Source organism: Leucoraja erinacea, chromosome 31 (genome assembly GCF_028641065.1).
Source record: "Leucoraja erinacea ecotype New England chromosome 31, Leri_hhj_1, whole genome shotgun sequence".
NCBI classification, from domain to species: Eukaryota; Metazoa; Chordata; class Chondrichthyes; order Rajiformes; family Rajidae; genus Leucoraja; species Leucoraja erinaceus.
The window spans coordinates 23140553-23167866 of NC_073407.1; the positions used below are offsets into that span (position 1 = coordinate 23140553).

The window sequence follows — 27314 nt, forward strand, 5'->3', positions numbered from 1 at the left end:
GCTGGAGTAACTCAGCGGGACAGGCAGCATCTCTGGAGAAAAGGAATGGGTGGTGCTTCGGGTCGAGACCGTTCCTCAAAGGTCAGGAGCAACTTTGCACCACTGGCTTTCTGCGAATTATACACGGCCTTAAGGGGCCTCGCCATTTTTGCGTCACGCAGATGGCGCGCGAAGATTTTGTACATCCCAAAATCCTGGGGCGCCACGCGCGACCGTGCATCACTGCCTACGTCAAAATGCGCGCGTAATGCGCACCATGCGCGCGGCACGATGAGCGCGTCATGCGTCGTGACACGTAAATGATGTCGCGTAAATTACGCCCAAATGGTTCAGGCCCTTCAGTTTGTGCTCAACACTTTTCGGGTTCGACGGTTTATGCCTTGATCTGTTAACCCCGAAGAGTGATCTGATTTACGTGTGTAACTTTGACGGATGTTCAAGGAGTGGCTGACACGTGATTCTGCACCAACTGGCGGTCTGTGCAGGAAGGAACTGCAGATGCTGGATTACATTGAAGATGCTGGAGTAACTCAGCGGGACAGGCAGCATCTCTGGAGCGAAGGAATGGGTGACGTTTCGGGTCGAGACCCTTCTTCAGACTGGTGTAATTGTCTACACTGCGAGCATTGACCAACGCACCAGTCAATCATCTGATTCTTGACGCAAGGCACCCCCATTCCTTCTCTCCAGAGATGCTGCCTGACCCACTGAGTTACTCCAACATTTTGCGTCTGTCTTCCAACTAACAGTCTCTCCATTGCACAGATGGGAATGCCAAAAAATATCACCCCTCCCCCAGGGATGTTTGAATCCTTCCCCTTTTTAACCTACAAACCTCTATCATGCACAGAGGAGGTTTTAGTGCATGCTATTGTAAATAACGTAAGTACTTAGGAACTCACAATCTGCTTGAGATGTTTTCCAATTTTAACTGAAGAACGGTGTAAAGTAGGCTACCAGTTGACCATCGCCCATATCCCATACTAACACAAAGTCAAAGATAGACACAACATACTGGAGTAACTCAACGGGACAGGCAGCATCTCTGGAAAGAAGCTATAGGTGACGTTTTGAGTTAAGACCAATCTTTAATATGATCAGTCTGAGAACTTTCTTCAGACTCTTCTTCACACTGATCAGTCTCGACACAAAACGTCACCCATTCCTTCTCTCCAGAGATGCTGCCTGCCCCGCTGAGGTACTCCAGCATTTTGAGTCTTTATTCTGTTAAAACTGGCATCTGCAGTTCCTTCCTAACGCACAGTCGACCTTAATCCCCCTGAGTTTGGGAAAAGGCCTTCGTGTCACGTTTCACAAAGGAGTGGGGGGGGGGGGTTGTGAATTTATACCTCCACATATCAATAGACAATAGCAGTGCAGCAAGCCACGCTGCCAAGCCATGCCAATCTTAGGAAGTGTCAATTGCTGGTTAAAGCTTGAACGACAATCAGATTTCTGGTCAGATGAGAGAGATTAAACTTGAAGTTTAAAAGGTTCCCGGCATTAGCCTGGGGACTTTTTTTTAAAACCTCCGTCTGCTTTCGTAACATCGCAGCCGGTCCAATGGAAAGCCATCTAACACTTAACTTCTCCTTCCCATTCCCACACAGACCTTCCTGTCCTCGGTCTCCTCCATTATCAAAATGAGGCTAAGCGCAAATTGGAGGAACAGCAGCTCATATTTCACCTGTTAAAGAAAGAACTGCAGATGCTGGATGGTAGACAAAACTGCTGGAGAAACTCAGCGGGTGAGGCAGCATCTATGGAGCGAAGGAATAGGTGACGTTTCGGGACAAGACCCGAAGGGTCTTGACCCGAAACGTCACCTATTCCTTCACTCCATAGATGCTGCCTCACCCAAAACGTCACCTATTCCTTCACTCCATAGATGCTGCCTCACCCAAAACGTCACCTATTCCTTCGCTCCATAGATGCTGCCTCACCCGCTGAGTTTCTCCGGCATTTTAATAGTTTACTGGGTTACGTTGAAGGATTCTGTGCTGAATATTTAGTACTCCGAAATGCCACAACAGCGTCTGAAGAAGGGTCTCGACCCGAAACGTCACCTGTTCCTTCGCTCCATAGATGCTGCCTCACCCGCTGAGTTTCTCCAGCAATTTTGTCTACCTTCGATTTTCCAGCATCTGCAGTTCCTTCTTAAGCATCTCCACACTGCTGGTGCCTTGGTTCAAGTCCAGCGCATTCCAGACAGTCGCAAAGAAAGTCTCTCCTGTCCCGTCGTAAGTGGAATGAATCAGTGCCGTCTCAACCCACCTTCGAGAGGAGACGGCAGCACAAACCTCTCCCACCGCCAGTTGGCTGTAGGACTGTGAATGGCCACAGATGGCTGGTGCAAGTAACCCTACACTGTTGAATTTAAGTGGGCTGTTTCTGTAGTTTGAGCCGAGGCACATTATTGGTACAAAAATAAGGGATCGAGCAAGCTTGACGCTGTATCCGCAGAGGGAAGAAACAACTGTTTCATTCTCCGCCCGGGACTGCCAGGAGGCAACTCGCTCTTGACTGACCCGCTGCCAGTGCGCCTCTGTACGTATATTTGGCATTGGCTTGCAATAAGGAAAGGTCATTCAGCCGATTAAGCTGAAGGTGAGGGATGGTGAAGGAAAGATTTAATAGTAAACCGAGGGGTAATTTTCCACACAATCGATCGATCGATCAATCAATCAATCAATCAATCAATTGTCATTTTTATTGTCATTCAAAAATACACCAAATTCAACAAATGCAAGTCTGAACAAAATTTCATTGCATCTGGCTCACCGTGCAACATAAAATAACAAAAAGATAAAATAGATAAAAAGATAAAAATAGATCATCATGGCGGCACATTATATGGAATTCAAGACTCTGATGGCTCTGTTGCAAAACCTGGCCGTTCTGCTCCTTATACTGCAATGCCTTGTGCCCGAGGGCAGCAGAGTGAACAGTCCATGATGGAGATGTGTGGGGTGTTTTATAATGCTGTTGGCCTTGGACAAGCAACGTTTGGAAGGAAGGAAATTGAAGGAAGATTTTTGCTCAAACTGTCTTCAAACTGCAACCTTCTAAAACAATTGTAGATACCCCACCCGATATGTAACACAGACCATGACAAAATGTTTCATTTTAAATTAATACCTAACCGGAGACAAAAATACATTACTTGTATTGTTAATGAATTCTATAATTTCCATACGTGCGATGTGAAAAGATCTTCCAAGAATATTTCCTGTATAATTTGTGTGAACAAAGAGATTTGGGTAAATTGAGACCTAGTTCATATCGAGGAGAACTTGGCAACAATTACGGCTGATAAGTTACAGGTGCTAGATTGTGGATAGTGTGCCCCTAGTGTGTGTAGGATAGAATTAGTGTATGGGGGATGGCTGGACAGTACAGACTCGGTGGGCCGAAGGGCCTGTTTCGGCACTGTATTTTTAAACTAGCTCTCAGTCTGAGAGTCTTGATTCGAAACATCACCTATTCCTTTTATCCAGGGATGCTGCCTGACCCGCTGAGTTACTCCAGCATTTTGTGTCTACCTTTGGTTATAAAACAGCATCTGCAGTTCCTGCTCATTGCAACTTACTGCTGTCATTATGGAAGGTGACTGGAGGTGTCAGTTTAACTCCCATCCACCAGACTTAACAAGGGCATTAACAATAGCAGCTATGACCACAGACACCGAGCTTGCTGTATCAGGTAACAGGAAATAGCACTTTAATTCGTGACTCTGACATTGAGGAAAATATATTACTTCTGTGCACGACTCAAAATAAAACTACCCGTTTAGTTTAGTTTACTTTAGAGATACAGCTTGGAAACAGGCCCTTCGGCCCACCTAGTCGGTGCCGACCAGCGATTCCCGTACACCAACACTATCCTACACACACTAGGGACAATTTACACTTATACCAAGCCAATTTGCCTACAAACTAACTACGTCTTTGGAGCGTGGGAGGAAACCGGAGAACCCGATTAAAACCCACGCAGGTCACGGGGAGAATTTGCAAACTCCGTACAGCACCCGTACAGGTCGAAAGTTCATGTGTTATAAGTGCCTGAACTATTTAGGAGTACCCCCACAAAGCCCTATACCACAGATAGGACCCTAACAAAAGCCATTTTATTTCAGCTCCTTTCATACAGCGTGGAAGCAGTCTCAACCCGACTCTCCATTCACATTTAGATAATGATAGAGAATAACCTTTCTCGTACAAGTTAAAGACAGTAAAGTTCATGTTCGTAAGTGATAGGAGAAGAATTAGGCCATTCAGCCCATCAAGTCTACTCCACCATGTAATTATGGCTGATCTATCTCTCCCTCCTAACACCATTCTCCTGCCTTCTCCCCATAACCCCTGACACCCGCACTAATCAAGAATCTAACTCTGCCTTAAAAATATCTATTGACTTGGCCTCCACAGCCTTCTGTGGCAATGAATTCCACAGATTCGCCACCCTGTGACTAAAGAAATTCCTCCTGAACTCCTTCTTAAAGGAACGTACCAGCGATCCCCGCACATCAACACTATCCTATATACACTAGGGACAATTTACACATTTACACCACAAGCCAATTAACCTACAAACCTGTACGTCTTTGGAGTGTGGGAGGAAAACGAAGATCTCGGAGAAAACGCACGCGGGTCACGGTGAGAACGTACAAAATCCGTGCAGACAGCGCCCGTGGTCAGGATCGAACCGGGGTCTCCGGCGCTGCGAGCGCTGTAAGGCAGCAACTCTACCGCAAATGAAGTGTTACGAGCAGAATATACAGGCGCTTGAATTGTGAAGATAAATCAGTTTGAACATAAATGGTACAAGCCAAGGGACTCGTCAGTTTATCCACGTTTACAGTTTGTCAAAAAGTGCAGTCATAAACCATCCTCAAAGAAACCAACAGCACAGAAAGATTAACCCATCGTAAAGAATCGGAAGTAAAATATAACAAACGCTGTTTTTCTTGTGATGTACACGACCAACCGACCGACTCGAACCATCGTGTAACATGTGGGAAAGTCATTACTAAATCAGAGGCTGATGAGGAAAGATGTTCGTTTGAAGTTGTGAAAGCGAAGCTCTGTTGGTTTTGGAGCCCCGGAGAAGAAGATTGGCATGGGAATTCTCCAGTGGGCCGGGATCTGATACGTCTCTAGTGGTTTAATATCCTTCAAAGCTCTTGACATCTGAGTATGTTTGCACCAGGTCCTTTGTAGGTCACCTAACACACAGCGATTGCTTTCTCTGTCAGCTGCCCTTTGTAAGTTGAATGCCCCCTTTGCTGGTCTGGCACTGTTGTGCTGTTAAACCCCTGTCCCACTGTACGAGTTCATTCAAGAGCTCTCCCCGAGTTTGCCCTGATTCGAACTCGGAGATTTACGGTAATGGCCGCTCGTAAGTACTCGGGGCTCTCGTGGACATTTTTCAACATGTTGAAAAATCTTCACGAGTCTTCCCGAGCTGACCTGCCATTAGTGAGTCTTCCCGAGTACCTGCCGTTAGCGTTACAAGCCGCTAAGAGATGTCCTCAAGCTCCGACGTACCCGCTACGTTCATTCACTGTGCTTACCACGAGTTTGATTTTTTTTTAAACTCGGGAGAGTTCTTGGAATGAACTTGTACAGTGGGACAGGGCCTTTAGTTTCCCTGTCGTTGTGGTAATGGTACTCTTGGTACTGGAGAAAGCGGTATCGTCAGAGCTTCCTTCATGCTGTTAGAGTTTAATTTGTACCTCTCCAAACAGCTCATTGGCACAGCGGTAGAGCTGCTGCCTCACAGCGCCGGAGACGCCGGTTCGATCCTGACCACGGGTGCAGTCTGTGCGGAGTTTGCACGTTCTCCCTGTAACCGTGTGGGGTTCCTCCGGGTGCTCTGGATTCCTCCCACATCCCAAAGACGTGGTGGCTTGTAGTATAATTGGCCTCTGTAAATTGCCCCCAGTATGTAGGGAGTGGATGAGAAAGTGGGATAACATAGGACTCGTGTGAGCGGGTGAACGATGGTCGCTGTGGGCCAAAAGTCCTGTTTCCATGCTGTGTCTCAAAAACGAAATACTTTTTCTTCTTTAATCAAACTCGAACTCCCTTCTTTGGCCTGGATACGTTCAATGAGGCTTTTAGACTTAGACTTTAAAGATACAGCATGGAAACAGGCCCTTTGGCCCACCGTGTCCGGGATGACCAGCCATCATCCTGTACATTAACACTATCCTACACACTGGGGACGATTTTACAGCTGAACTATTAACCCACTAACCTGTACGTCTTTGGAATGTGGAAAGAAACCTGAGCACGTGGTGTTGCAATGGTTTTATAGTCAGATGGCACTCTTGGTTCAAGAAAACGTAGCATCATAAATCTTGCTTCACGCTTTCTCTGAATCAGGCTGACAACAGGCAATAACTTTGGGAAAGTGATACTCAGGAAACCAGGAAACGTTTGGCATCATATCGGGTGGCGCAGCGGCAGAGTTGCAGCTTTGCAGCGCCAGAGACCTGGTTCCGATCGTGACCACGGCTGCTGTCTGTACGGAACTTGTACGTTCTCCATGTGACCACGTGGGTTTTCTCCGGGTGCTCTGGTTTCCTCCCACACTACAAAAACGTACGATTATTTGGCTTTGGTACATTGTAAAATTGTCCCTAGTGTGCGTCAGTCAGCGTACGGGATGACCGGTTGTCGGCGCGGACTCGGTGGGCCGAATGGCCTGTCTCCGTGCTGTATCTCTAAAGTAAAGTCTAAAGTTTCAAAGTTCAAAGTCCTAATCCGATCACGATCGCTGTGTGTAGGTTCAACAGTGAATTTATTTCTACCTGTCTTGTGAATTGTGTTTGCAGTCTAAATTGGAGATGACCGTCACCTGTACGGATGGCAAATGGAACCAGCATGTTCCGTGTGAGCCGGTAGACTGCGGGATCCCTGACCAGTATCACGTCTACCCTGCCACCTTCTCTTGCCCGGAAGGGACCACTTTTGGGAAGCGGTGCTCCTTTCAGTGTCGACCACCGGCTGAACTCCGAGGTAAGAAAAGACCACTGTGTGAGGATCTACCCCCTTTACTCCTAACCTCAGCTCAGTCTATTATTGCCATAGAGGGAGTGCAGAGACGGTTCACCAGACTGATTCCTGGGATGTCAGGACTGTCTTATGAAGAAAGACTGGATAGACTTGGTTTATACTCTCTAGAATTTAGAAGATTGAGAGGGGATCTTATAGAAACTTACAAAATTCTTAAGGGGTTGGACAGGCTAGATGCAGGAAGATTGTTCCCGATGTTAGGGAAGTCCAGGACAAGGGGTCACAGTTTAAGGATAAGGGGGGAAATCCTTTAAAACCGAGATGAGAAGAACTTTTTTCACACAGAGAGTGGTGAATCTCTGGAATTCTCTGCCACAGAGGGTAGTTGAGGCCAGTTTATTGGCTATATTTAAGAGGGAGTTAGATGTGGCCCTTGTGGCTAAGGGGATTAGGGGGTATGGAGAGAAGGCATGTACGGGATACTGAGTTGGATGATCAGCCATGATCATATTGAATGGCGGTGCAGGCTCGAAGGGCCGAATGGCCTACTCCTGCACCTAATTTCTATGTTTCTATGTTTCTATTGTCACGTGTACCAAGGTACAGTGAAAAGCTTTTGTTGCCTGCTATCCAGTCAGCGGAACGACTATGATCCGGGCTCTATAGGGCACAGGTCAGCCCGCATTTGGAGTATTGTGAGCAATTTTGGGACTCCACATCTGAGGAAAGATGTGCTGGGTCCAGAGGAGGTTGACCAAGAATGATCCCAAGGAACGAGTGGGTTAACATATGATGAGCGTTTGACTGCACTGGGCCTGTACCGGCTGGAGTTTACAAGGATGAGGGGAAATCTCATTGAAACTTACCGAATAGTGAAAGGCTTGGATAGAGTGGATGTGGAGAGGATGTTTCCACTGGTGGGAGAGTCTAGGACCAGAGATCATAGCCTTAGAATTAAAGGACATGCAATAGTGAAGGAGATGAGGAGGAGGAGGAATTTCTTTAGCCAGAGGGTGGTGAATCTGTGGAATAATTTGCCATAGAACGCTGTGGAGGCCAAGACTGTGGATATGTTTACGGCAGAGATAGCTAGATTCTTGATTAGTGAGGATATCAGGGGTTATGGGGAAAAGGCAGGAGAATGGGGTTAGCAGGGAGAGATAGATTAGCCATGATTGAATGGCGTATAGACTTGATGGGCCGAATGGCCTAATTCTGCTTCCATCACTTATGACTTTATGACATGACAATACATGATTACAATCAACCCAATCACAGTGTATAGATACATGATAAGGGAATGACATTTAGTGCAAGGTAAAGCCAGCCACTCAGTATGGTGGCGCAGCGGTAGAGTTGCTTGCCTTACAGCGCCAGAGACCCAGGTTCGATTCTGACTATGGGCGAAGTCTGTACGGAGTTTTACTTTCTCCCCATGACCTGCGTGGGTTTTCTCCGGGATCTCTAGTTTCCTCCCACACTCCAAAGACGTACCGGTTTGTAGGTTAATTGGCTTGGTGTAAGTGTAAATTGTCCCTAGTGCGAGTGTAGAATAATGCTTGTGCACGTGGATCGTTGGCTGCTGAAAGGGCCTGCTCCCGCACTGTATCTCTAAGCTGCACTAAGCACTCATTACCGCAATGAACCACCGGTTAGATAACCAGAATCTCCAAGGGGAAAAATTTATCACTGGAAAATCCTTTCACTTTCGATGCCTGAGGCAACAGCCCATATCGTAAGTGCTGCCACTGTACTCCTCAGGGATAAAAGTGTCAGAGTAATGCATTAGACTGGAAGCACTGGTCCAGCCCTGAATGATGCATTGCACAGAATGTGTGTGGATTTATGCAGGTGAATGACAAGGTCTCACCTCTCCACTGAAATAAAAAAAAATACACCATCTGCAAACTCCGCACAGTCTATAAAACTGTTCAGCAAATTAATATACATCTCTGGATCCAGACAACCGTATCCTTCGAGTGTGGCGTTCCAGAGGTGTGGAGGGAGGGAAGGGGTTGAATAGATAAAAAATATTTTTGGCATCAACGGGTTCATTAGGCAACGTTGTGTTGTGGATCTCCCCGCCTCGCACCTTCGCCACCCTCCACTCAAGCCCAAGAATCGCTCACTCTTGTTTGAAGGTTTTATACACACAGTTAAACTTTATTATTTTTAATCTTGTTGCTCCCATCAGGATTGAAGCGGGAGGAGAGAGTGTAAGCATGGCGCTTGCCAGAAGTTGAATGAAGTAAAGTCTATTTCTTTTTACAAGGCACAGACAAAACCGCATGACTGCCGTGGTCGCATGCAGACGTGGGAAGAGTGGAGGCAAGCAGCTGACGGGCAGGCAGGCAGGAACACACAGACACGCACGCATGCACGCATGCACACACCCGCATACACACACATACACACACACACATATGCACAACACACACATATGAACAACACACACACACACACACACACACACACACACACACACACACGAACACACACACACGCACACACACAAACACACACACACACAACACACACACGCGCACAACACACACACACACAACACACACGTACACGCGCACACACACACACACATACACGCGTGGGCAAATACACACACACACACACACACACACACACATGCACATACATATACATAAATCACACACACACAGGCACACACACACACGCATATGTATACACACACACACACATGCACATACATACACACACACAAACTCACACACATGCATATACACGTGCACATCCATGCATATACACACACACATATACACACATACACAAGCAGCACCTGCACGCGATCACACAGAGCCAAATCATGTCCAGTTACACAGCTTGCCACTTTTATAACAAAGTCAGAACAACAGGTGGAGGCTTTGGACAGGGAGTTTAAGAGGTTTACATGAAAAGCTGCCTAGATTGGGGAGTATTAGTTGTAAGGAGAGGTTGGTCGAACTTGGATTGTTTTCACTGAAGCGCCAGAGATTGAGTGGAGGGAACTGACAGAAGGAATCAAGGTATACGGGGAGAAAGCAGGAATGGGGTACTGATTTTAGATGACCAGCCATTGTGGGGTTAGAAAGGGAATACACCCTGTCCACGGGCACCCTGAGAGAGTTCCGGGACCGCTGGGCTCCGCAGGGTGTTGAATGTATCCTCAATAAGGATTGTAACATAGTTGTATTGTAGTTTATAATGGATATACGTTTGTATTGTATTATGGTGGTGGGTTCTGGCTTCTTTTATTGTAGTGTAAATATTATTTTTAAAATAATTTAATACATTTTTTTGAGAAAAGAAAGAAAACAAAAAGTGAGTAAGACATTGAACTGGTTCGTTGGGATTGGACGTTCCCATTCAGCTTCTGTGAAAAGTACATAGAAACATAGAAAATAGGTGCAGGTGTAGGCCATTCGGCCCTTCGAGCCTGCACCGCCATTCAATATGATCATGGTTGATCATTCCAACTCAGTATCCTGTACCTGCCTTCTCTCCATACCCCCTGATTCCTTTAGCCACAAGGGCCACATCTAACTCCCTCTTAAATATAGCCAATGAACTGTGGCCTCAACTACCTTCTGTGACAGAGAATTCCACAGATTCACCACTCTCTGTGTAAAAAATGTTTTTCTCATCTCGGTCCTAAACGATTTCCCCCTTATCCTTAAACTGTGACCTCTTGTTCTGGACTTCCCCAACATTGGGGACAATCTTCCTGCATCTAGCCTGTCCAACCCCTTAAGAATGTTGTAAGTTTCTATAAGATCCCCCCTCAATCTTCTAAATTCTAGCGAGTACAAGCCGAGTCGATCCAGTCTTTCATCAGGTGAACGTTTCCCCATTCGGCCCCCTCTTCCTACCCCACATCCACCCACGCTGAAGTTCTGTGCGGAGTCCAGTGCGTCACGCTGACAAGTAACATTTTGGAATGATTCAGCCCAGAGCAATAATAATAATCATGAGTAATTTCAAGAAAGTTGCGGGGAAGTTCTGCCAACAATAACAAACAACCCGAGGTGGAAGGGGAGAAAATGTGAGGGAGTTTGTGTGTGTGAACGTCTCCAGATATATTCTGCGCTATAAAACAGTGTTTAGTTGTGGTTTGTAAGAGCATGTACAGGATACTCAGATCCAGGGAGCTGTGGACACTTTGCTTTCCAAACCCCTGTGCCAGCAACTCCCAACAAGAGTTGCTTTAGTTTCGTGTCAACCCGGTCTTGCACCGCGCCAGCAATGAGTCTTCCAGTTGGACTAACGTGGCTTTGCTGTTCTGCAGGGACCAATAACACTCTGGACTGCCTCGGTGATGGCCTGTGGTCTTTCCCTGAATCCATCTGTGAGCTGCTGTGCCTGGCTCCAACACCTGTGCCCAACGCTGAGCTCCAGAGCGCGCACTGCCACCATGATGGCCACAAGGTTGGATCATCGTGCAAGTACAAGTGCCGAGAGGGATACTACGTCCCCATAGACGGGAAAAAGTCACGGAAGTAAGTGCGGCCGCGGTGTCGTCGTGCCGGTACACGCGCGTTTGTGAGTGCGCGTCTGCCACGTGCGTTTTTTGACTGTTCGCAGGAAGGAACTGCTTTGCACTGAGGATAGACCCAAATGGCTGGAGTAACTCAGCAGGTCAGGCAACATCTCTGGAGAGAAGGAATGCGTGACGAGATTAGCCTGAAGAAGGGTCTCGACCCAAAACTTCATCCATTCCTTCCCTCCTAGTGGATTAGAAAGCGGGATAACATAGAACTAGTGTTGACAGGTCAGCGTGGACTCAATGGGCTGAAGGGCCTGTTTCCATGCTGTACTTTTCAATCAAATGCAAAATATCAATGGGAACATCATGCAAAACGTACCGAAGAGTGATAGGGTGGATGTGGAGGGGATGTTGGCACTAGTGGGAGAGTCCAGGACAGGAGACCATAGCCTCAGAATGAAAGGACGTATCTTTAGATAGGAGATGAGGAGGATTTTCTTTAGTCAGTGGGTGGTGAATCTGTGGAATTAATTTAAGGTGGAGATTGACAGTCATCAGACAATAGACAATAGGTGCAGGAGTAGGGCATTCGGCCCTTCGAGCCAGCACCGCCATTCACTGTGATCATGGCTGATCATCCCCAATCAGTACCCCATTCCTGCCTTCTCCCCATATCCCTTCACTCCGCTATCTTTAAGAGCTATTTCTAACTCTCTCGTGAAAGCCTCCAGAGAATTGGCCTCCACTGCCTTCTGAGGCAGATAATTCCACAGACTCACAACTCTCTCTCTAGGTCCTTGATCAGTACAGGTGTCAGGGGTTGTGGGGAGAAGGCAGGAGAATGGGGTTGAGAGGAAGAGATAGATTAGCCACGATTGAATGGCGGAGTAGACTTGATGGGCCGAATGGCCTAATTATGCTCCTCTAGCGTTACCTTGCACTAAACATTATTCCCTTATCATGTATCTGCACACTGTGAATGGCTCGATTGTAATCATGTGTTGTCTTTCCACTGGATGGACGGCACGCTACAAAATCTTTTCACTGTACCTCGGTACACATGACAATAAACAAAACGAAACTGAATAACAAGAACAGGAGTCTGAGCAGGCTGTAAAACAGGCCAGTGATTCTCTCTTGCAGGCTTGGTGTGACAGGCCAAGACAGATTTTATGGGATTTTTTTCCCATTACATCAATTTCTTCAATGCTTACAAGGTGGTTCGCTTGTGTTAGTGTTTACATCTGAAAGTGAGCTCAGAAACGGGTTAAAAAAGTGTTGGCGTTACAAACAAACAAATAATTAGGGGCTTTCCTTGTGAGCAGTTCCACAAGAATTCAGAAACAAATAATTTCCTTGCGTACTACCATGGTGCCCAGAGTTGTAATGTTAAAACTATTACAGGGAAAACAGGTACACAAAAATGCTGGAGAAACTCAGCGGGTGCAGCAGCATCTATGGAGCGAAGGAAATAGGCAACGTTTCGGGCCGAAACCCTTCCGGGTTTCGGCCCGAAACGTTACCTAAGGGTTTTAATAAATTTTTGTGTACCTTCGATCTTCCAGCATCTGCAGTTCCTTCTTGAACACAGGGAAAACAGATTGTTTTTGGCAGCTAGATGCCAGGCTCCAATGACGTTATCTAATTTGGCCCTTGCGATCGTCGAAAACTTTGATGCGCAATTCTGTTTTAATTAATATCCGTCACCCGCCAAGAGAAGCACTCTTAGATTGCTGCAAATGTTAAGCTACCAAACGAGGACCAGCGAACAACACATTTCCGCAGAAGATAGACACAAAGTGCTGGATTAAAACTCAGCGGGACGGGCAGCATCCCTGTAGAGAAGGAATGGGTGACGTTTCGAGTCGAGACCCTTCTTCAGACCTGCCGGTCGGGGGGGGAGAGGGAAACGAGAGATAAGCTAGGGTAAGGTGTGAAAAACGAGAGATCAAAGGGGATCCAGGAAAATGTAGAGTAGATCGTTGTATAAGATAGGTGAAGCCGACACCGAGGCACACAATGTAAAATTTAATCAGGAGGACAGTCGGACTGGTCGGAGAGCCAGGATGGGGAGAGAGGGCATGCAAAGACTGACTTTGGTGCCTTCCCACACAGTGGGAAACTTTGATTCTGCTGTGTGGGGATGTTTTATGTTAAACATAGAAACATAGAAATTAGGTGCAGGAGTAGGCCATTCGGCCCTTCGAGCCTGCACCGCCATTCAATATGATCATGGCTGATCATCCAACTCAGTATCCCACTAAATTCTATAGTGTGTATTCTTTATACCCTTTCTGGCTTAATCCCTCCCTTCACCACCTCCAGTTTGAATTCCAGTTGGAATATTTTGGAGGACCCAAGAACCAAGAACCGAGAACCAAGGCTTTCTTAAAGTTAGAGCAGCCAATATTCATCCCGTTGGATTGTAAGCTGTCCAAGCAAAATATGAGGTGCAACACACAGATTCTCAAAATGGTGAAGAGAATGCTCATTCCTACTCTAAAAATATTACCATTAATTCAGCACGCTAATAGCCTTGCTGTATAGCCTTGCTACAATGGATAAAAAATGAATCCTCGGGGAGGCGATTGACTAATGGCAGCTGTGTTGCACTGACTGATTTTTAGTCATGGTGCGCACTTAAGAAAGCTCATGCATATTTAATTAAACGCACGTATGTAACACAACTGATAGATTATCTTAAATCAAAACCCAATCCCTAACCCCAAATCTACACCCCTCCCTCCCCCACTAGCTGCACTGACTTGGAAATTCTTATCTTTTCCACCTCTAACCGCAGCTTTCAATGTTTTGCAAACAAACAATCAATTCTCACGACCTTTAGCTGTGGGCGGCACGGTGGTGCAGCGGTAGAGTTGCTGCCTTACAGCACCAGAGACCCGGGTTCGATCCTGACTACGGGTGCTGTCTGTACGGAGTTTGTACGTTCTCCCCGTGACCTGCGTGGGTTTTCTCCAGGATCTCCTGTTTCCTCCCACACTCCAAAGACGTACAGGTTTTGTAGGTGAATTGGCTTTGGTAAAATTGTAAATTGTCCCTAGTCTGTGTAGGATAGTGTTCGTGATCGCCGGTCGGCATGGATTCGGTGGGCCGAAGGGCCTGTTTCCGCACTGTATCTCTAAACTAAACTAATCTAAACTTTGAGGAACTCTCAGTTGGCACCCACAGAGATTATTTTCAAGAAGATAAATTTAAGGTGAAGGGGGAAAGATTTAATAGGAATCTGAGGGATAACTTTTTCACACAAAGAGTGGTGGGTGCATGGAATGAGCTGCCAGAGGAGGTAGTTGAGGCTTGGACTATCGCAAAGTTTAATAATCAATTAGACAGATACATGGAAAGGACATGTTTTGATGGATATGGGACATATTGGCTGGTGGGCGCAAGATGGGCTTCCACACTGTATCATTCTATGACTCTAAGAAGGCGCAAGAGAAAGTAGAACATGGAATATTGAGTAAGATCAACATACTGAAGGAACACTTAAGTGTTTATGACACTTTATAAATATTCGTGTTTTGTTTTGGTTTTTTGTATGCCGTTTCACATTTGCTTTTTATTCTTTTATTCTGTTCGAAATAAAGAATTAAATAAAAAATAAATAAATAATTATTAAAAAACTCAGATGGTCAGGCAACGTCTGAGGAGGGAAATGGACAGACGGTGTTTCGGGTCTGGAGCCTTGTTCAGACTGACGGAGTAGATGGGAGTTAGCTGGTGGAACGAGGAGAGGGGAAGGACTTGGGGCCAGAGCTGGCAAGGGAGTTTGACACAAAATGCTGGAGTAACTCAGCGGGACTGGCAGCATCTGTGGAGAGGAAGAATGGGCGACGCTGAAGTTAGAGAGGATGGTGAAAAGGATTGCAGAGGGTGGTGAAAATTGCCCAACGCATCACCGGTTCCTCGCTCCCCTCCATTGAGTCTGTCCAAAGCAAGCGCTGTCTGCGGAGGGCGCTCAGCATCGCCAAGGACTGCTCTCACCCCAACCATGGACTGTTTACCCTCCTACCATCCGGGAGGCGCTACAGGTCTCTTCGTTGCCGAACCAGCAGGTCGAGGAACAGCTTCTTTCCGGCGGCTGTCACTCTACTCAACAACGTACCTCGGTGACTGCCAATCACCCCCCCCCCCCCCCCCCCCCCCGGACACTTATTATTTATTTATTTATTCAAATCGTTTGCTATGTCGCTCTTCCTGGGAGATGCTAAATGCATTTCGTTGTCTCTGTACTGTACACTGACAATGACAATTAAAATTGAATCTGAATCTGAATCTGAATCTGAGAAGGCAATGTTTGTACCGCTGGGGTGTAATTGGCTTTTGAAAATTGTAATACGAATCTTTGGGAGACTGAGGAGACGAGTCACGATCATACAGGCAACACCCTGGCGACATGTCGCGGGGTGAAGCCTGTACGGTCATGAGTAGTTGCCTAAAGAGTCGTACCTTGTTCTGGTCGCCGCTGCATTTTCAACACGTTGAAACTATTCGGCGACCTGCTGCGACCATGATGGTCGGGTGCCGGCAAGTCGCCGAAAAAGTTGCGCAAGTGGGACAGGCCCATCAGTCTAGGATAACAACAAGCTGAGGCCATCTCAGGGTGGGTTAAGCAGGATTTGACGGAGTTAATAATGGGCTAATCAAGCCCAACCACCGTCAGTTTGTAGCAACACACCCTGTTGAAAATCAATTCCATTCATTCCCCACCAGCTGCCCTTCAGAAGCATGCTGACTGGAGTGACCAATCAACCACTTGTCAGCCACATCCCACTTACCATGCTAGTTAGCCTTGACAAGAGAGGAAACAATCCCTGCCACTTTTGCCAGATTTTGGACGGGAGCTAGGATTGTTGCATAAATTAAAGAAAGAAATACCAGTTTTTTTAAAAATAAAAAAAGCAGAAAGTCACGGCAAGTTTAAATGTACCATTGAAAAAAAAAAGCAAATGAAATGTTAGAACACTAGAACTCAGACTATGTAAACGTCTGGTGTTGCATACTAATAGAATGCAATATAACCTTTGCATAATACTTTCATAATATCTATTGACCTATTTCACTCAGGATTTCGCTTTAGGACTGTAATTTGATTCTGAATTTGCATCCGGCTTTTGAATGCGACTGTACTCCTGCTGAAATATTTCATCAACACAGAATACAAACGTCAATTTAAATCGCTCACTTTTTTTTAAAGTTTCCATTTACTGTGGACTTTTCTATTTCTGTTCGGTGCCTGAAAACACAGGTTAAAAAAATTGCAAAGATCCAGTGTATGTTATTCTAAATTTGTAAATACAGTTTGCGAGAGGATTTCTACTTTAATCTTGGCGAGCTGCGCTCTCATTAGGGTGAATGCCAAGCATTTAGTAGTCTCACACATGAAGCGAATTCCCTCCTCAAACCTCAGCCTCAAAGCTTCTCAATTCCATCCCTTCGTCCCCCAGTTTTCAGCTACTTGGGCTAGAAATTCATTCTGTCAAAGGCACTCACTATCCCATATCATGCAGTGTGGAGCTCTGAAGTTATCCAGTGTGGGAAAAGGCCCCCTGTCCATCGAAGCACTTCAACTCCCCCTCCCATTCCGTATCCGACCTCTCTGTCCTGGGCCTCCTCCATGGCCAGAGCGAGCACCATCGGAAATTGGAGGAACAGCACCTCATATTCCGCTTGGGGAGTCTGCATCCTGGGGGCATGAACATTGAATTCTCCCAATTTTGTTAGCCCTTGCTGTCTCCTCCCCTTCCTATCTCTCCCTCAGCCCTCGGGCTCCTCCTCCTCATTTTTTTCCTTCTTCCCCCCCCCCCCCCCCCCCCCCCCCACCCTCCATCAGTCTGAAGAAGGGTTTCGGCCCGAAACGTTGCCTATTTCCTTCGCTCTATATATGCTGCCTCACCCGCTGAGTTTCTCCAGCATTTTTGTGTAACCCGAGACATCATCTATTCCTTTTATCCAGAGATGTTGGCTGACCCTCCAAGTTATTCCAGCGTTTTGTGTCTATCTTCGGTGTAAACCAGCATCTACAATTCAGTTTTAATTTAGAGAAACAGGCCCTTCGGCCCACCGAGTCCGCCCCGACCAGCGACCCCATATATTGACACTATCCTACACACGCTAGGGACAATGTTAGATTTTATACCAAGCCAATTAACCTGCAAACCTGTACGTCTTTGGAGAGTGGGAGGAAACCGAAGATCTCAGAGAAAGCCCACGTGGTCACGGGGAGAACGTGCAAACTCCGTACAGACAGCACCCGTAGTCAGGATCAAAACCAGATCTCTGGCGCTGTAAGGCAGTAGATCTACCCTAATCATCAAAAACCCATTCAAATCGATCTCACACCAGTCTATTTGGTTCTCCCATTCCATTCAATTCCACCCAGATTCTACCACTCTCCGATCCACCAGGGGTAATCAGCAGCGGCCAATTAACCCTACAAATCCGTACGTCTTTGAAAGATCCCAGGGAAGACGTTCAAACTCCACATGACCCCAACACAGTGGTGCAGCTGGCAGAGCTCCTTCTTCACAGCGCCAGAGACCAATGTTCAATCCTGACCTCGGGTGCTGCCTGTGTGGAGTTTGCATGTTGTCCCAGTGGCTGCATACATTTCCTCTGGGTGCTCCGGTTTTCTCCCACATCCCCAAAGACGTGTAGGTTTGCAGGTGTATTTGGCCCTCTGTAAATTGCCCCTCGTGCACAGGGAGTGGTGGAGAATATGGGATAACCTAGAACTAGTGTGAACGGGTGATTGGTGGTTAGGCAGACTCGATGGGCTGAAGGGCCTGTTTCCATGCTGTATTTCCAACCAAAACTAAACTAATCTTTTCTCTTGGTTGAACATGATGAAAATTTAGCGGTGACCAGAAAGACGCTACAAATTTTTGCGCGACTGAGGAGGCGACTCCCGGCAAACATGTGGCGACAAACTAGTCGCCTGTAGCTGCCTAAAAAAAAATCGCCTAAGTGGAACAGGCCCATAACACTCCAGTGCGATTGGTTTCCTGATTGTTAATTCTTAAACTTTTACAGGCGGTCTTTCAAGACTAAGTGTACGGAGGATGGGAGCTGGCAGCCAGGAGTGTGTGCCCCTGTCACGTGCAAGGCGCTCCCCGCAAAGTTTCACGGCACTTACCATTGTACCAACGGCTTCCAGTTCAACAGCGACTGCTGGATGAACTGCAGCGATGCCAACAACCAGACCGTAAGTAATGAGGATTGCAACAAAAAAAAAACGCTCTATGTGTGGAAAGTTGAGAAAATTGGTTTTTAAGTGGGAAAACTGTAAAGGAGAAATATTACCGCCTGTTGGCGAACGGAACACTTCCTCGCTAATCTTACCTAACAAAACTTTAACAAGGTTCCCCCCCCCCCCCCCCCCCCCCCCCCCCCCCCCCCCGTTTTACGAGGGTTTCTCTCAGCCGACTGACTTTGTCTGAGACTTTCTAATGTGCGATGCTAACTGTTTTTAGAGCAGTTGGTGCTTGTTAATGGAGATGTGGTGAATGAGGGGGGGCGTTTGCTCTTCTGGGATGTCCGTCCGAATCCCAACGTTTTTACCAATGGCAGTGAATGAAGATGACCGGGTTAAATGTATCAGTTTATTTCCAGTGGTGGGAGGTAATATCTCCAACAACACTCTGTGAAGTATATTTTTACGACACAGCCGTCCTTAGCACCAAGAGCTTCACCTGGGAGCATGTACTAGGAACCTGGGGACCCTATTTCTCCAGGTACCTTTACACAGCCCTGCACTAAAACATAATGAATCCTTCATGTTTTTAAAAACAGGCGAGATTCTACAGAATGTTTAAATGTTGCATCTGTGTTGTGGAATGTCACACTTAGTTAAAAATGCAGAGCAGATCTTTTAAAATATTCAAAGCCAGCCACTTTAGTTTTTTTTTTGTATTTCACAGCACAGGTCCACCACTGATTTTACGGCACCTTTTGTCACAGCATCTGAAGGGGGGTTGGAGTGGGGGTTGTGGAAGGGGGTCGAGATACTGGCCTACAAAGACGGCTACAGGAATGGATCGGCCCAGATTTCCAGAGCCCCAGCCGCAGGGGGCAAGTTTGATCCGTCGATGGGGCGCCGAAGTCCCGCTGAGGTTGAGATCGGCCGCCTCACCTGGCCTAGGCACCACGTTCTCATGGGGACTTCCAGGGAAGATTCCAACCATGCTCTTGTGATTGTGACTAGCGCTAGTGTGCGGGGATCGCTAGTCGGCGTGGTCTTGTTGAGCTGAAGGGCCTGATTCCTCGCTGTATCTCTAAAGTAAACAAAACAACTTAATACTGCTTCAATGCTGCACATAGGAGCTCGGATAGCTACCCACATTTTCATGCAGGATTTAGCACCAATTAAGGACATCCCTGTGTCATTTACTCCAGGAACCTGTCAATGTGATTCGATGCCAGATGAATGGGACGTGGAACGGCTCACTACAGGTGTGCAGCTCAATGAAGGGAGACTGCCCTCATCCTCACCATCTCAACACACACATACGACTGAGCTGCAAAGATGGTTATGGCATAGGTAATGCATTGAAGAGATTCTCAACTGCAATGAGTGGGAAAGAACTGCAGTTGCTGCTGTACACAGAAGATAGACACAAAATGCTGGATGGAGTGACTCAGTGGGACAGGCAGCATCTTTGGAGGGAAGGAATGGGTGACGTTTCGGGTTGAGACTGAAGAAGGGTCTTGTCCCGAGACGTCACCCATTCCTTCTCTCCGGAGATGCTATCTGTCCCGCTGAGTTACTCCAGCGTTTTGTGTCAATCTTCAAATGTAATTTTTCTGCACCAAATACTCTACTGTATCGCTGTTCCAGGTGTGGACTGTTATATATAGGTGAGACTACGTGGAGACTGGGCGATCGTTTCACTCAACACCTTCGCTCAGTCCGCCTTGGCCCACGTGGTCTCCCGGTTGCCAAACACTTTAACTCCCCCTCCCATTTCCAGACTGACCTTTCAGTCCTGGGCCTCCTCCATTGTCAGAGTGAGGCCCAACACAAATTGGAAGAACAGCATAACCATATAACCATATAACAATTACAGCACGGAAACAGGCCATCTCGGCCCTTCTAGTCCGTGCTGAACACTTATTCTCCCCTAGTCCCATCTACCTGCACTCAGACCATAACCCTCCATTCCTTTCCCGTCCATATAACCTATCCAATTTATTTTTAAATGATAAAATCAAACCTGCCCCCATCACTTCCACTGGAAGCTCATTCCACACAGCCACCACTCTCTGAGTAAAGAAGTTCCCCCTCATGTTACACCTAAACTTCTGTCCCTTAATTCTCAAATCATGTCCTCTTGTTTGATTCCTCCCTACTCTCAATGGGAAAAGCTTATCCACGTCAACTCTGTCTATCCCTCTCATCATTTTAAAGACCTCTATCAAGTCCCCCCTTAACCTTCTGTAACTTTGGCGGCACCCTTATGTAGTGACTGTTTGCATACCTTGGCAAGCAAGCAAAGAATTTCAATGTGACTTGTCACATGTACCAATAAAGTATTCATTCATTAATTCATTCATTCAATGTTTAAGAATCAATTAGACAGGTACACAGATAGGACAGGTTTAGAAGGATATGGGCCAAACGCAGGTAGGAGGGACTAGTGTAGATTGGTCATGTCGGTCGGTGTAGGCAAGTAGGCCATGTTTTCACGCTGCATGACTCTCTGAGTCTTTTCAGCGGTGGGGCAAGGTTTTCAATCGAGGTCAGATTTAATAGGAATATTATTGAAGTGGACTATATACTGATTGAGCCTGCTGATTGCCAATGTATTCAGTCTCACACAATGAAACAAACACTACCATGCATCACGGTATACTTTGACTGGAATAACACCATATCAAAATTAAATGCAGAAAATTCCCTTCTTCAGTCTCTGTGTTTGGGAATTTTCCTCGTGTTCACTCAAAAACGATTTTGCAGTAACTTTGAACGTGATTTTGATACATTTCGTTTAGTTTAGTTTAGTTTAGAGATACAGCGCAGAAACAGGCCCGTAGGCCCACCGAGTCCGCGCCGACCAGCGATCCCCGCACATTAACACTCTCCTACACACACACACACATGGGACAATTTACACTTCTACCTAGCCAATTTACCTACAAACCTGCACGTCTTTGGAGTGTGGGAGGAAACTGAAGATCTCGGAGAAAACCCATGCAGCTCACGGGGGGAACGTGCAAACTCCGTACAGACAGCACCCGTAGTCGGGATCGAACCCTGGTCTCCAGCGCTTCAAGTGCTGTGAGGCGGCAACTCCACCGTTAGTCAGTGCGGACGGACTGGGTGGGCCGAACGGCCTGTTTCCATGCCGTATCTCTAAACTAAACTGGAGCAAAAATAATAACTGGAATGTTCTTTTACTTTGTCTTCAGGTGCAGAATGTACCCCTTTGTGTTTGTTACATCAACATGACCCCGTGTTCCTACCAAGTAACATGACTGCAGACAGCGTGAGATTCTGGATGAGCCCTCAGAAGGCAAAGGTTGGTATCAAATAATTTATACGTGACTTTATTTGAAAAAAGTTTGCACAGCATACTTCAGTTCAGATTAGCTTATAGTCTTGTGTACCGAGGTACAGTGAAAAGCTTTTGTTGCATGCTATTCAGTCAGTGGAAAGACAATACATGATTACAATCGTGCCATTTACAGTGTATAGATACATGATAAGGGAGTAACGTTTAGTGCAAGGTAAAGCCAGCAACGTCCAATCCAGGATAGTTCGGGGGTCACCAAAGAGGTAGATAGTAGCTCAGGACTGCTCTCTAGTTGTGGTAGGATGATTCAGTTGCCTGATAACAACTGGGAAGAAACTGTCCCTGAATCTGGAGGTGAGCGATTTCACACTTCCAGACCTTTTGCCTGATATATTTATCATTTCAGTCCAATGTTTGGCTTATACTTAGACTAGCGCAAATGATGTGATTTGTTTGCAGGAGCGACCTCAAAGGCTTTTTCAAAGTCCAAATAAAACAGCTCACAACAATATTGACAGTAATGCTGTTTGTAATATTTGCCGACTTGACCAATGACGACAAGCAGGGAAAAAGTGTCTTCTGAAGAGACATCAGAATGACAGTGGCATCTTTTAAAACAGGAATAACTGGTGCGCTGACAATATAAATCGGAAGGCAGTTTTCTCCCAAGAGGTCGATTACAATGGCAGACTTGATCAATTTCAAGGGGTCTCAAGTGGTACAGTGAGAAATATCATGTGCTGTTCTACAGCTTGGATAAGAGGAAATGCACTGGCAACATGCACGCAGAAATTTGATTCTACTGTTCATTCTGGATCCAGACCCGACTGTGTAACTAGAAGACATTGTGGTCCACTTTAGCAGTATTGATATCACATCAGCATTATTGATTCCATGTAACACAAAGGTCTAGGTCACACTGGACCCTACAAACAGTCTGACTCACTGCCCAATATGTCAGCCATTAGTTTGGTTTAGTTAAGAGGTACAGTGCGAAAACATGTCCTTCAGCCCACCGAGTCCGTGCCGACCAGCGATCCCCGCACATTAATGCTTTCCTACACACTAGGGATGATTTACATTTACGCCAAGCCAATTAGTTTCGAGATACAGCGCGGAAACAGGCCCTTTGGCTCATCGAGTCCCCACCGACCAACGATCCCCGCACATTAACACTATCCTACACACACACACAGACATGGGGCAATTTACACTTATACCATGTTTATACCAACACAATTGACCTACAAACATGTACATCTTTGGAGTGTGGGAGGAAACCGAAGTTCTCCAAGAAAATCCATGCGGTCATAGGGTGAACCTACAAACTCCATAAAGACAGCACCTGTAGTCAGGATCGAACCTGGATCTCAGGCTCTGTAAGCGCTGTAAGGCAGTAACTCTACCGCTGCGCCACCGTGCCACCCACTATCCCCTTGAAGTTAACAAGGTAAAGTTAGAAGCTGATTCATTCACCATTGGGATCCCTATTACGAAAATGCCAGGGTCCAGTTGACAAACTAGGTATCTGCTGACAATGAAGATTGCATTTAATTGCACACGCATGCAACGCTAAAACCCAAGTATATTCCAGTAGCAAGCTAGTAAGTTTTTAAACTTTGTGTTTTCTTGCAGTAAGCCGCCTGCTATCTCTCACAAAGCAACATTTTCATTCGTAGGAGTAGGTGCCGTGACAGCAAGCTGTCTCTAACACTGCATGATCTTAATTTACAAATTGTTACACTGCACCTAATTACTTGGTCCAGAGATTAGGAGACACAAGGGGATTCGAGAAACTCTCCTTCATTAGGTATTTGTCAATAAATATTGTATCAACTCATACATAATTGGGTTAGAACACAATTATTTCTTCAACCCACACCCCCACCTTACCCATTCCCTATTTTGCTGACTCAATTCTGAGCAAATCATCAAAAGCCCCAAACCACATTCATTTTGCGCAAGTGAGTTCACCAGTTCAATATCCACACATTGGAAGTGTTCTGGAGGGTGCAGGAAGGAACTGCAGATGCTGCTTTACACCGAAGATAGACACAAAATGCTGGAGTAACTCAGGGTTACCTCTGTGTCTCCCTCTCCCCTGACTCTCAGTCACGACCCATTCCTTCTATCCAGAGATGCTGCCTGTCTCGTAGACAGACACAAAACGCCAGATCCTGACTATGGGGGCTTGTCTATACATTCTCCCCGTGTCCTGCGTGGGTTTTCTCCGAGATCTTCGGTTTCCTCCCACACTCCAAAGATGTACAGGTTTGTAGGTTAATGGGCTTGGTTATAAATGTAAAATTGTCCCTTGTGCGTGTTGGGTGATGTTAATGTGCGGGGATCGCTGGTCGGCGCGGACTCAATGGGCCGAAGGGCCTGTTTCCGCGCTGTATTTCTAAACTAAACTAAACAAAACTAACAGGAATAGGTGACGTTTCAGGTCAAGGCCCTTCTTAGTCAGGGGAATGGGAATCGAGATATAGTAAGTATGTAAGTAAGTAGGTTTATTGGCCAAGTATTCACATACAAAGAATTTGCCTTGGTGCTCCGCCCACAAGTAACAACATGACATACAGCGACAGTTAAGAATGACTCAGAAAACACTAGACATTAATAATAATAAAACATTAATGAGGGGAGTGTATGGTGATAAATAGAGATAGAGAACAAACAAATGGATAGGTGGAGCCCACAAGGGTCCATTGTTGGCTGTCATGGGCTCAGTGTCCTACACAACTACAAGAACAAAGACCACCACTGGCATGTGTGTCAACAAATATTATACATGTTTCTGGCTTTCTGTATTCTCCTGCTGCCTCGCATGCAGTTAATGTTTCTTTTAAAGTGTGTACTGTGTAAATGTTAGCGGGTTTATAGAACACAAGCAACCAACATTTGTTTCATTGGCCTGGCCTGTAATTCTGCAATACAGATGTTACTGAAAACCCTGCCTCCACCGTTTGTGTGGCACGGTGGTAGATTTGCTGACTTCTAGTGCCAGCGACCCAGGTTCAATCCTGACTAAGGGGGCTTGTCTGTATGTTCTCCCCGTGACTTGCGTGGGTTTTCTCCAAGATCTTCGGTTTCCTCCCACACACCAAACACCTACAGGTTTGTAGGTTAATGGGCTTGGCTAGGAATGTAAAATTGTCCCTAGTGTGTGTTGGGTTGTGTTAATGTGCGGGGATCGCTGGTCGGTGCGGGCTCGTTTGGATAAAGGGCCTGTTTCCGCGCTGTATCTCTAAACTAAACTAAACTGAACTGAACTGAACTGAACTGAATTAAATTGAACTTTACTGCAATCCTGGAGGAAAAAACTGCAGACACAGGTTTAAATCGAAGATAGACCCAAAATGCTGGAGTAACTCAGTAACTCAGCGGGACAGGCAGCATCTCTGGAGGGAAGGAATGGGTGACGTTTCGGGTCGAGACCCTGCTCCAGACTGCCCTTTGCTGTTGCATACTCTGCAAGCTGAGAGATTGTAAACTTGATCGACTGAGAACTCTCTTTCTGGACCAGGGCTCCCCCTAAGGACTGTTTTGGCTCCCATATCCTTTATTGACCTTAAGTGACTCAGCTGTTTACACCAATGGTCGAAAACCTGCATTTTCTCGGATTTTTAAAATAAAATGACACTGTGTCCTTTTAATGAAAATAGAGAATCATTGAAAAAAAAAAGTTGAAGTTTACTCCACTTTGAATTTTTTTTAAAAAACCACCCCAGCAGTCATTGATAATTGGCCACTCTGGACAATTTCCAATTTTGATACTCAGAATGCTTTTAAATATTTAGTTAGGTAGGACGCAGCGGGGTTCAAATGCGAACACGGAATTCTCTGAAGGCAGGACTGAAGTAATTCAATCGTTGTGCAGTAATTCAATCACTTAGAGCTGTGTCGAAGGGACGACTTCTGCATCGTAGCTTCCTGTTAGGGAAACAAAAGCAGTCGCTGCCAGCAACACAGCCCGATAGACCTTTTGGAAATCATTTTCTTTCCCCCAAAAATGGACGTTTGAGGAAAGAAAATTTCACATTGCATATTGAGAGCAAGAGACTGCAGTGAGGAGCAGTTTCAAGGTAGACAAAAATGCTGGAGATACTCAGCGGGTGAGGCAGCATCGTAGATGCTGCCTCACCCGCTGAGTATCTCCAGCATTTTTGTCTACCTTCAATTTTTCCAGCATCTGCAGTTACTTCTTAAGCAGGTCAGTTTAGTTTAGAAACATAGAAACATAGAAATTAGGTGCAGGAGTTGGCCATTCGGCCCTTCGAGCCTGCACCGCCATTCAATATGATCATGGCTGATCATCCAACTCAGTATCCCGTACCTGCCTTCTCTCCATACCCCCTGATCCCCTTAACCACAAGGGCCACATCTAACTCCCTCTTAAATATAGCCAATGAACTGGCCTCAACTACCCTCTGTGGCAGAGAGTTCCAGAGATTCACCACTCTCTGTGTGAAAAAAGTTCTTCTCATCTCGGTTTTAAAGGATTTCCCCCTTATCCTTAAGCTGTGACCCCTTGTCCTGGACTTCCCCAACATCGGGAACAATCTTCCTGCATCTAGCCTGTCCAACCCCTTAAGAATTTTGTAAGTTTCTATAAGATCCCCTCTCAATCTCCTAAATTCTAGAGAGTATAAACCAAGTCTATCCAGTCTTTCTTCATAAGACAGACCTGACATCCCAGGAATTAGTCTGGTGAACCTTCTCTGCACTCCCTCTATGGCAATAATGTCCTTCCTCAGTTTAGTGATACATTGTGGAAATAGGCCCTTCAGCCCACCAAGTCTGCACCAACCAACGATCCCAGCGTACTAGCACTATAATGCACACACTAGGGACAATTTTACATTGATAACAACAGACAATAGACAATAGGTGCAGGAGTAGGCCATTTGGCCCTTCGAGCCAACACTGGCATTCAATGTGATCATGGCTGATCATCCCCAATCAGTACCCCGTTCCTGCCTTCTCCCCATGTCCCCTGACTCCGCTATTTTTAAGAGCCCTATCTAGCTCTCTCTTGAAAGCATCCGGAGAACCCGCCTCCACCGCCCTCTGAGGCAGAGAATTCCACAGACTCACCACTCTCTGTGAGAAATAGTGTTTCCTCGTCTCCGTTCTAAATGACTTACTCGTTATTCTTAATCTGTGGCCCCTGGTTCGGGACTCCCCCAACATCGGGAACATGTTTCCTGCCTCTAGCGTGTCCAAGCCCTTAACAATCTTATATGTTTCAATGAGATGCCCTCTCATCCT

At 46.2% G+C, this 27314-nt stretch overlaps 1 protein-coding gene across 1 annotated transcript in view; it reads left to right on the forward strand.

The window, feature by feature from the left end:
• The window catches only part of LOC129711801 (pappalysin-1-like), a 241752-nt gene that overhangs the window by 146164 nt on the left and 68274 nt on the right, over positions 1–27314 (forward strand). The window contains exons 16-20 of the mRNA XM_055659738.1: positions 6839–7022; positions 11317–11527; positions 18565–18736; positions 19927–20071; positions 21940–22049. Coding sequence (XP_055515713.1) covers positions 6839–7022; positions 11317–11527; positions 18565–18736; positions 19927–20071; positions 21940–22049 — 822 coding nt within the window. The remainder of the gene's footprint in view (positions 1–6838; positions 7023–11316; positions 11528–18564; positions 18737–19926; positions 20072–21939; positions 22050–27314) is intronic.